The sequence below is a fragment of the Solea solea genome, chromosome 1 (assembly GCF_958295425.1).
Source record: "Solea solea chromosome 1, fSolSol10.1, whole genome shotgun sequence".
Taxonomy (NCBI): Eukaryota; Metazoa; Chordata; class Actinopteri; order Pleuronectiformes; family Soleidae; genus Solea; species Solea solea.
Window position 1 is genome coordinate 14,584,925 of NC_081134.1, and position 11,413 is coordinate 14,596,337.

At 42.9% G+C, this 11,413-nt stretch overlaps 1 protein-coding gene across 1 annotated transcript; it reads right to left on the reverse strand.

Moving 5' to 3' along the window:
• Positions 1–376: 376 nt before the first annotated feature.
• Positions 377–9,825, reverse strand: LOC131472454 (uncharacterized). The gene is made up of 3 exons (XM_058649679.1): positions 9,509–9,825; positions 6,097–6,529; positions 377–698 (listed from the first exon to the last, which is right to left on the reverse strand). Exons 2-3 carry the CDS (start codon positions 6,489–6,491, stop codon positions 377–379), a joined length of 717 nt encoding a protein of 238 aa, XP_058505662.1. The 5' UTR covers positions 6,492–6,529; positions 9,509–9,825.
• Between the last annotated feature and the right edge of the window lie 1,588 nt (positions 9,826–11,413).

The following is an 11,413-nucleotide window of genomic DNA, read 5'->3' on the forward strand; positions in this document are numbered from 1 at the left end:
GAAATCATGTGGCCAGTTATTACAAATCATGCAAAAGGTGTGAGTACTTTTTTTTTTAGAAAATGCTGCAGGGCTGGGCGGTCATTCAATAACAATTATCGCAATACAATTTATCATCCAGTATCAGTAAGACAAATGTTTAATACGGTAAAATGTCCAGGCCTTGTGCAAACACGTGAGACGTCGTCAAAACTTTCACTCTGCAGCCAGAATGTAAATCTTTATCTGACATTTATCGCGATAATTATTGACATTGGCTTGTATGAAACTTTTTTTTTAATCGTTTAAAATGCAGCTCATCACACGCTGCCTGTCGCTGTCCATGGTGCTGAACTCACATCTGAACGTTCCCTCTGGAACGAAAGTAGCCTATCATTTAAAAAGGCACAAAACAACTTAACACATGACTCTTAACGCTCTTTATGGAAGGATATGGCCATTCAATGATCCTCCTTGCGTATTTCCTGAGGCAGTTGTCCTCTGCGAATATGAAGAGCGACCTGTTGACGGTGAGGCAGTTCTGCCGATGGGGGACGGGGTTGTACAGAGCCATTGTCCGGGCCCGCTGCGCCTTGGCTTGTTTCATGGAAGCGGTCAGTGCCGCCGCCGCCTGGTCCTGCGCGTCCCCACTGGGCTCCAGGTCCCCGTCCCCGGAGTCCACCGTGCTGGGAACGGACTCGTCTCCAAACCGAGCCATTCTAAAAAAACAAAAGAGGTGAGGAGACGCTCGGCTTAGAGTATTTCACCACTGCAGGGTGACTTCTAACAAAGAGGAAACGTGCAGTGGAGCTGTGCGGGGAATGGTCCACCTTCAATCCGCGGACAGCTTTTCAAGCACCAAGATTCCACCCAAAAAAGTTGCCGATTCCTATCACTCCATATCCACAGGAGAAAACCACATCATTCAGCACACAGACTGCAAAACACTCAGCATCTCTGTCATCCCATCGGTTTAACAGCGCGTAATGGACAACTTTTAATTTGAGCGCGTCTCTTAACTCAGGCTACAGATGAGGACAAAAATCCACCGAGGGTTTTTTTTTTTTCTCCCCCCTACGTTTCAATTTCTGACAAATCTGACAAACCGGCAGCAGCGTGACAAACTATTGCGCGCTCATCAGATGGAGATATCCGAGGAAAGAGTTGGTAAAGTTTACGCATTTTCTGGATCCATTCAACTTGATTTTTAGAAGAAAAAAAGGCTCTCGTTCAAACGAAGCCCGTTAAACCAACGCCTGAACTTCTTCTCTGTGGAAAGTGTAGCAAGAGACTCGCGTGAATCGTACACTCTTATCTCCTGCAGGAAAAATGATCACGCATAAGCAGTGGCAGTCCCCTCCCGCAGTATTACATTTCATGTTGGCAATTTTCAAAATGCATCTGAATGAAAGCTGCTGGAGAGGAGGGACATATATTTTTGTTTCCATAGCAATTACAGTTTGCTGGGTATGAACAAAAACATTTATTTAAAAAAAAGAAAGAAAAAGCCAGCCTATATACAGTAGGCTGTGTGGGTATGTGGCTCAAAAAACAATTATATAAAGATGTTTGTGGGAAGAGAAGGGGGAGTAAAATACATGTATCACTAAATTATAAAGGCTGAGAAATGTGCAACAAGTATGTGGTTATGAGACAAGCGAGTAGAATATATAGAAGAAACGTATAGAGGAGCTCTTATATGAGTGACTCATTTGCAACACTATATATCATAGTCACGAAACATCCCCATTTATTGTATTATCACTAATTGAGGCATGCACATACTATAAAAACATTTGAAAGTAGGCCATTGTTCTAATATTGGAGTGAAAGGAGTAAAAATAGAGCATGAAATAGATCTTATAGTGCTGCTCCCTTTTAGAGGGAGAGGGAAAGAAAGCAGGGTCTTTTTCACACTCAGTGTCACAAGTGAGACCTCATTAGGCAACTGGGCCCTCTCGCTCCATCTGCTGCTCTCTCTCTTCCCCACTGTTTCCTGAAGATGACCACTTCAGCCCCCACAGACATGATATTCTTCAGCCTTTTTTTTTTTTTTTTTTTCTTTAATGCCCAAAGCTGCTGCTTGTCACAAATAAAAAATCAACAACATCATCAGTCCACGCAGAAATCCTGACCTATAATGGGGACTGGGACTGATAGACCTTACTAATGCAGGTATGACACAGACTAGCAGCGAGTGAGGGCTCAGATGGGGGATTGTGAAAGCAATCCAAGAGAGAGTGACAATTGTATGCCTTGGCAAACAAGTCAAAATCTCAGGGAGATGAAAAAAGCCATTTAACAGGATCTATGAATAAGTCCCATGTGAGCTCTTGAAACTCCGGCATAATTCTGTTACTTTCTTCTTCCTAATGTGCATGAAGAATGAATACAGGAGAGCAACGGAAGACTATCGTCACCTATTGAGTGGACGATGTAAAAATAGCAGCATGATTAAATCAGCATGTAATATGCAGAGTTTAATGAGAGTTAATGTACTTGTACTGTAAGTATCTGTGCGGTGTATTAAAAATATTGCACATTCAGTCTCACATAAGTACTCTAACAAGAAAAAGTCATCTACTTGTATGTTGCCTGATGACAATATTGGTCCATCTCCGCAAACAGTAGGCTACGTGTGTGTGTGTGTGTGTGTGTGTGTGTGTGTGTGTCTTGAGCTCTCTCTTTGCTGTTGTTTCCATAGCGACATAGCTCTCTTGCATTCCTGCTCAGTTCTTTTCATTTCTGCCAACAAAAGCCATGTTGCACAATGGAGCAACCTCTTCCTACAGAAATATGTTTCTCTCATTGTGCATGTTCACACACACACACACACAGACATAAACACACAAGGTCAACACACATCTACACAGAGGAGATGAACTGGCTGCTTTACAGCACCGTTGCTACACAGATGATCCATGCTGCTGCACAGATGACCAGGTGTAGTCTCATTTTGGAGTGTTTGCTTTTGTTGTTCTGCTTTTGTTCAAAGCCTACTCACTCAAATGTGGCTCTAAATAGCTGTTAGTATAAAAGCAGCAGAGAGACTTGTGTGAATTTGCCGCCCGAACCAAACTTTGAATGAGCCTGAGCGGAAAGAGCAGTCCTCAGGTGAGTAGTATATAAGGGAAGCACTTTTAGCAGAAACACACATATTTGTGTCTATAGTTTAGGAAGCGAAAAAAAAAAAAAGAACATAATCAGAAATACCATATTGGAAGCAGGCGCAGGTGACATGCACTGTGAGTTAAAACGTTAATGGGTGTACTTGGAGCCAGAACTCTGAAGAGCATTTATATAATTGTAGACAGGCTTTCACCCAACACTGACTCGAGTGGTTTTAGCATTTTATTTTCCTCTCTGTTCCCTAGCAACAGACATCCTCTAGTACTGAGTTATGTCAGTTTGATTCGACCAATAACTGCTGCTTTTATAGCGCGGCAGATTGATGCTGGCTCACCTTGAAACATTCGTTTCAGAGCAAACAGGGCATCATTTGTAAGCGCCATCAAATGTCTAAATGTTCACTTTCAATTCATGACCTTAAAAAGGAAGTTTGAGAGTAGGGGGGGGAACACAAACAAATTTGCACTCAAATGTATTCAATTACAATATGTGAATTTCTCATTTCTGAACAGCCCCCTACAGTCAAATAAATGTGATTAAGATTCAGTTATCTTCATAAATCCTGTTTAGTATTTTGTAAGCACGCTAAACTGTGTCCAGACTCTAACACCTGCCTCCCTGCTGCTTCTACTTTGGTTCCCTAGCATCCCCTAATGGACAAACAAGCACAATGCATGTACAGTACTCTGAAATCAATGTTTTCCCCATTCAAGGTCCTCTTGTTCATATTATTAGACTAATGCTCATTCTGACAACATTTGCATGTTGCAAATAAAAAAAAAATACAACAACTCTGGCATCTAGTCACTTTAGTGTGTTCCTGTACATGTGAGGAAAGATATGGAAAACAGGAGAGGACGTCATGAAAGTGGACATGGTGTGGGTGGAAGAGGAGGAGGAGGAGGAGGAGGTACAAAAGGGTATAGAGGAATCAGAGGATGGGGGATGGCTTGTTGGTGGGTGGAGGGTCATGTTGATGGAGTACCACTCCACATTCAAGTGGAGGGAAGCAGGTAATCAGAGTGATGTGGCTCCTAAGTTCAAAGGTTCACAAACAAGCACCATCAGCTTCACCATTAATAACGCAATCCGGCGTCTGATTTCACTAAACCACAGCCAATAATGATGAACAGACATGAGCGATAAAAAAACTGATCAGCTGATGATGCATGACAGCAGCAGGATCTGATTCATTGGTGGAAGTGGAACTATCACCGCTTGCAACAAAGGCATTGGCATATTACGAGTGTGTATCTAAGCAACAAAACAACAATTAGAAGTTGTTTCACACAATCACTGGCCATCATTCTGGACCCTTGAGTTTTCGGTACTCTACATTAAATTCATATTGCACCCACTGATCAACATTGGATTGGTGGTCGTAAAACACCAACAAAGACAAGGAAGGACATTGCTAACAAGTTGAATGTGAATGTAAAATTGGAGCTTTTCAAAGAAAATGAATTCATTACGTTCTTCCTTTTCTTTCAGCTTCTCCCTTTAGGGGTCGCCACGCCTCTCCCTTGTGTCTCAGTTCCTCCTGCCTGGCAGCTCCATCTTCAACATCCTTTGTCCAATATAATCACTTTCCTCCTCCTCCTCCTCCTCCTCCTCCTCCTCCTCCTCCTCCTCCTCTGCACGTGACCAAACCATCTCAACCGTAACTCTCTTACTTTATTTCCAAACCGTTAAACCTGAGCTGTCCCTCAAATATGCACATTTCAATCATTTCAACTCAATACATTTATATGACCTATAAAAAAAATCCACAATGTGAATTATATTTGTTTAAACGAGCAGACTCAAAGTAACATGCATCTCACATGTAGGATATTCATCCTGTCACACGACTAAAACAGTTTTTTATCAAGCAGTTCCGCTTAAGTTTAATCACAGTAAGGTGTATACACTGACGGACACTAAATCTTCCTCACTGGCTAGCAGTTCACTTCAGATTTTTGCCATTTCACAATGTTATAGCTGTTTAAGGTGCATTACAATGCAATACTTAATTACATTACAGAACTGAAAGCACAGCAGTGTGGATCACATACACAAAGTACGAGAGTGTATTTTGATTCAAATCAGGCAAGATCAAAGTGCCTATAAGCGCCTGCTCCGGCTGATGAGGTTTAAAGTATTGTTACTGCAGTTCTACGCACCTGTCTCTGAAGGTATGCCTTTGTTTTTTTGATTAAACTTTATGTAAAAATGTTTTTTTGACCATTTGGGGTCCTGTTGTAAGCAGCCTCCTACTGGAAGACACCAGCTGTCAATCACTCTGGGGTCATATGTGTGGTGCTATTAAAGAAGACCTGGAACTAACAATCAAGACCATTAACTCCTCAGTAAAATGTGTACTACAGTATAAATCAAGTGATTAGGTGGCTCACTTTCCCTAGAACTCCAGTCAATCTGAGTTATATTTGCAAGTCGCCCCCTGGTGGCTAACTGCTACTTCTGTCCTACTTCCTAGGCTTCACTTTACAAAGTCCATTTTTATATCCAGTCTATGGTCAATAACAAAAACATCTATCAGACAGACACTGGATCCAACATATCGATCAGTGCAGCTTGACAGAAAAATGTATTCTGGGTCTAAAGAAGGAAATGCACAGACATGCGTTTGGCCGCGTTCCATTTCCAGTCCATCCCTCCTGTTATTATGCATGCTTTACAGCAGGTCTTACTGAGACACATACATGGAACAGTGCCATCATCTCTGATTACAACTGTGCCTTTTGTGTAAAAATGGCCGGCAGGTTGACAGAAATAAACAATTTTAAAATGAAAATGACATCTCTGACTTCCCAGGATGCTTCTGGAATGGACCCAGAAGGCAGGTTGAAAAGTTATACTGCACATATACAGCGCAGTATATGTGCACTCTTTCACCCTCACACTTTCATCCTCCCCCACAGAGATTAAGCATCTTTACAAGTACAATTTAAAAGGACTCTGTCGCCTCTGAATCTCTTTTATACTTACTCCCACTCTTTCCTGCGGGCCTGAGGCGTGCTCTGAATTTTGTGAGCCTGGTGGGCCATGATGATGTCCTTCTGCTCCACAAGTCCCCCGCGCCGCCGCAGCATGCAGTGGGGGCTCAGAGACCCCGAACCCTGGTCAGAGCCCTCTTCCTGACCGTAAGGCACATCGAAGCTGGCTGCTCGCGGGGGGAGCGCCAGGTAGTCAGGGACAGTGTGAGGAACCTGAAGAGAACATGAGCGAGTTCCCTGAGTGAGGCCGTGACGGGCTGTGGGACTGGGTTTCTTCCAGGCCTCAGGCTCTGGGAGAGACAGAGTGGATTGGACGTGTGTCTCCGCTGCAGAGTGGAGGCTGTGAGCTGGTGTGAGGCAGAGGGACTGGTCTGAACTGGTGAGCATCTCGACGGATTTTTGAGGTTGCCGGTTTCAGCATACTGCTGCAAATGAAACAAAGAACATAGGAGACACTTAAAAGATACCAAGACAATAATGCACTATATGCTGCTCATAAAACATTCATTTCATCTATATAAGCCTCTGTCAGTGTGGCTGAGTCGTGCTCCAGATTCAAATATCTCAACAACTTTTGAATGGACTGCCTTGAACTTCAGACATATATGACTTTGAAAGCCTCAGAATGCATCTTTAATATGTCCTTTAGGCAAACCTTATAGGCGTAATGAAAGCTAGAATGTTTCCAAAAGCAGAGTGAATGGTCGAACCAGTCTGAGCAGAGCAGAAGCATATAATGACATATTTTCTAGTAGTGACCAAGGATCTTTAAACTCATTTAAGAATTTCAGCAGCTTCATCACCTGAAAAATTCAAAAATGCTCCAAGAGGCCACCTGTTATAATGTTTCTGCTGTGTCTGATCTTTATATAAGCATTTTCAATGTAATAATGCCAATATGTTAATGTTAGCTTTAAGTCAATTCAAGTCAACTTTATTTCTAGAGCACATAAAAAAACAACCATTGAACAAAGTAAAACAGACATAATAGGATAGTAAAAGGGTACATACTACAGAGAAGTGTAGCTCAAAGCATTGCAGTAGTAAAATGCAGCATCACAGAACTTGCACGTGTTTCCGTAAACTCAGTCTTTGTTTTCTCTGTGCAACAAAATACAATGGGGTACATTTTTTTTTACAGTAAAACTAAGTTATTGAGTTTAATAAAAACGTAGGATAGTATACTTTCCTTTTCCTACAAACATTTCAGCCTGAATGCAGAGTTACAAAGGGAAGGCCACTGCTTGTCTGCACTTCTTCCCTAAATGATCGTCTCAGCCAGATCTTTGCTGCCACTGTGTTTGACTGGAAGAACAAAAGCTCTGAGGAGCAGCAGACGTGCAAAAAATAGACCCGTGATTGTAATTTTCTGCAGACTTCGACTTTGTACAGAAAAGATTTTTTTGTATAACCAACAAAGAGACGTTCTGATGCCTCATTCCACTGACATGCTTTGTTTCCAGAATACTAAACACAACATAACGTGTTGTTTTTGCCATGGACGTGCACAGAAAGACCCCAGGTGGTGCATGTGCATCTTTTTGAAAGATAGTTTTCAGTTTTTTAATCTGGATTCAAGTGGAAAGGGAACTTGGCTTGTGACTGGAAGGTTACTGGTTCAAGTCCCTACCAGGTGCCCCTTGAGCAAAGTACCCAATCCCCATTGCTCACTATCAATTGTACACTCTATATTGACCCCAGCCATGAACGCTACATCCAGTGTACTCCTAGTGCTGGTCCAAAACCTGCATAAATGGATGGGTTGCATCATCACAGTGGCAACTCTGTGACAGGGAGAAGTTGAAAGACAAAAGAAGTGTGTAATCCTGCCCAAATATTGCATTTATGTTGTAATTGTAAGAAAGCAGTTGTTTTTATACAATCATTTTATAGAAACGTGATTGGTTTGAGCATTTGCAGATTTGGGGATTAGGAAATTGGACACTCTAAATGAACCGTCGTTTACCCCATATTTTGCCCAATGTCAGCTGGGATTCTCACGACCTTGATGTGGAGGATAAAGCTGTAGAAGATGAGTGCGTGATTGGTTTGAAACATGGTTTGTGTAATAAATAAATAAATAAATATCTAAATTAAAGTTGTTTTTCCAATGCAAGGCTTGTTTTTATTTTCATTTGTCCATTAAAAATGAGGAGCCACACGGTTGGTGTCGCGGTTAGCACTCTTGCCTTTGCAGCAAGAAGACTCGGGTTCGAGCCCCAGTTGGAACTTTCTGCATGGAGTTTGCATGTTCTCCCCGGTATCCTCCCACAGTAGGTGTGATTGTGAGAGTGAATGGTTGTTTGTCTCTATATGTGGCCCTGTGATGGACTGGCAAACTGGCCAGGGGTGCTGAGATCGGCACAGCGCCCCCCACTGTGGAGGATAAAGCGGTAGAAAATGGAATGGATGGAATTAAAAATGATGAGAGGGTGCCCTTCTTTCACTTAAGTCCCTGCCCCCTTAATTGTCTGCACGCCACTGGTTGCTGCTGTAATTATCCAGAGTAATTGTCGTGAGAGACAAACAAGGTTCTATGCTGTGAGCCGGGGCCGAGAGGAAGATGACTGAGTGTGGGAGAGGCAGAGGCACGGTGACTCACTCAGCAGCAGCAACAGCAGCAGCAGCAGCAGCAGCATGACTCCTGCCCCTCACATATAGACTGTGCAGAGTCTGAGCTCAACTCTCTGCCCCTAAAAGCAGCACAGCGCGCGTCTGAGAGCCGCGAGAGGGAGCAAGGTCAGCGCGCGCATTTACACGCGTGGCTTGATGGCGACTCCTGCTGCTCGCGGGGCGGGCTGACGCTCGTTTTAGCACAGACGCGCAAGTTCACGTGCACATGCCCTTTAATGCCAGAAATAAAATGCTGCCTGAAATAAAAATAATAAAGGCATTTGTATCATCAAACACACTTGGATGACATCCAGGGTGGAGCTATGACGTCTGGTTCACTTATTTAAAAGAATTTAAAAAATGACATGGATGAATTTGCTTTAACAGCATCAAACAGCCTCCTGTTGCTGCGTGGCTTGTCTAATTTGTTAAAGTTAAAACACTTGCTTTTCAATTTCAAATTCAAATGTTGCATCTCTGGATCTCCGCTTTAATTAGACTCACTGGAAGAACAGGCAGCCCGTGTTCTTCAGAAGCAGGACGCTAATCACCATTTATTTGGCTGCACAGTCTCCAGCCTGCTAATTGGAGGAGATGTTTTTTCTTTGATTCCTTCGGAGTTAAGTGCTCAGGTCTACAAGCAAGTGGAGAAATAAAAGAAAACAGCCTAGGAAGAGATGATTAAGATTCCCCAGTGTTCTCCAGAGAATGGGGATCCATGCAGAGCTCGCGACAGGAAGCAATCATTTCAATTAAGTCATGTAACGATGAATTAAATTGACAGGTTTTACCTTGAGGTGCCGCGCGCTCCTTCATCGCCACAGTGACCAGATACAGGTGGATCCCGTCACGCAGCCCTCTCACCTCAGTCCAAGTTTAGAGGTCTGAGGATGGCTTCTCGTTGGATTCCTTGGGTGATGATTGCCGCTGCACGGCTATAAATACCGCTGGGTGGCTGCGAGCCAGGAGAGTGTGGCTCACAGGAACGTAAACAGGCATGGGGACAAGGAGAGAGGCATGGAAATCATCCTCATCATGTTCACGGTGGCAGATTATGAGTCACTCTGTGTGGTGTGGCTCACAGTGAATGGCCGATGGCTTCATTTAAAAAAAAAAAAGGAAAGGGAAAAAAGACTTAATTAAAACTGTGCATGTTCCTCAGAGGGAGATGAAATGAGTTTTTAAGTGAATCAATGCAACAGGTCTGAAACGACAGCAGCACTGTGTGTGTGTGTGTGTGTGTGTGAGCACCAGATGCTCTGACCACTAGATGGTGGACTATAGCCACGCACACAGCAGGTGAGGAAGAGGAGAAGCATTGAGATTAATGGAGAAAGCACAAACAAGAACATCAATGTGGAGGTTACCTTGATCTCCATTCGTACTATTATTTGAATAGGAATGTATTTACTGTATAGGTCGCCTCATGCAGTGGTTCTCAAATCCATCCATTGAAACTTTGATGGTTGTTTGTCTCTATATGTGTCCCTGTGGTGGACTGCATGGCGACCATGTGGAAGATAAAAGGGCAGAAGATGGATGGACGTGTGTGTGTGTCCAGTCTTGAAGAAGCCTCTTAGATGAGAGGTGAAATTGTGAACCATCTTCAAACTCTAGCAAGTCCATTTGCCTACAACTAACCTTCACGGGTCTCAGGTGTTGGTATAATCTTGAAATGAGACCGGGGGACACAGTTCAGCAAACTAATATAAAGGGGAGACAGTATTTTGCTTTTGAACTACGTCTGCTTTCTGTCCTCAGCTGTCTGTCACAGTGTAACACATTCTGGACCGAGTGACCAAAATAATAATAATGTCAGTAAATGTTAAAGTTTTTCTCCAGCAACTCTCCTTCTCATCCGTCACACTCTTGCTAAAACAAGAAGATTCGAACCAAAGACCTAATCAAGTCTTAAACTTTTGATGTAATTAGTTTGTACAAATTAAACCCATTAATACATGTTTTGTAGTCATTTTCCTTAACATTGTTGGTCTTTCTCTTCACCACACACTGGTGTTTACCTAGGTATCAGTTTCATCAATGTTCAGTTACACACGTCCTGACTCATCTGGTAGCTCTTCCTCCTCCTCCTCCTCCTCCTCCTCCTCTTCATGTTTCACCTGCTGCATCTTTTGGCTTCATCCTCAATATCCACAATAACATATTGTCTTCAGTGAGTTCGACGTATAAGACTCGAGTGACAGATAAATAGACCCAGGGCTCTTCAGACAACATTCACACATAAACCCCCTGAAGCCCATGGGCTAATGATGCCTCTGTGTGTGCGTAGATAATGAAAAGGTCAGTCGTGTTCATTTTAAAGCGATCCTTGTTATTCCCCGAGCTCTGAATAGGTGTCAGCATCGAGACCGAGAGCCCTGTAGAAACCATCTGCTGCCACCAATGCTGAAAGGTAAATGAAGACTTCAAAATCACACAGACACACAGACAGTCTGTGTTCCTTTGCCCATACATCTTCATTTTTATTTATTTTTTTACCCTGGAATGACTTTGTTTTAATGATGATGATGTTATTCTTTCATCGCCCACTATCCCCTCAGCTGGTGTGTTCAGTCTAGTTCTTTTTGTCAAGAAAACTTCAGATTTGAAGGCCCAATAAGTAACATTTTTAAGGGTTCATGGGCAGAAACTGAACGCACAGGTGTGCGTATTCACTATTAAGTCTTGAATGTGTA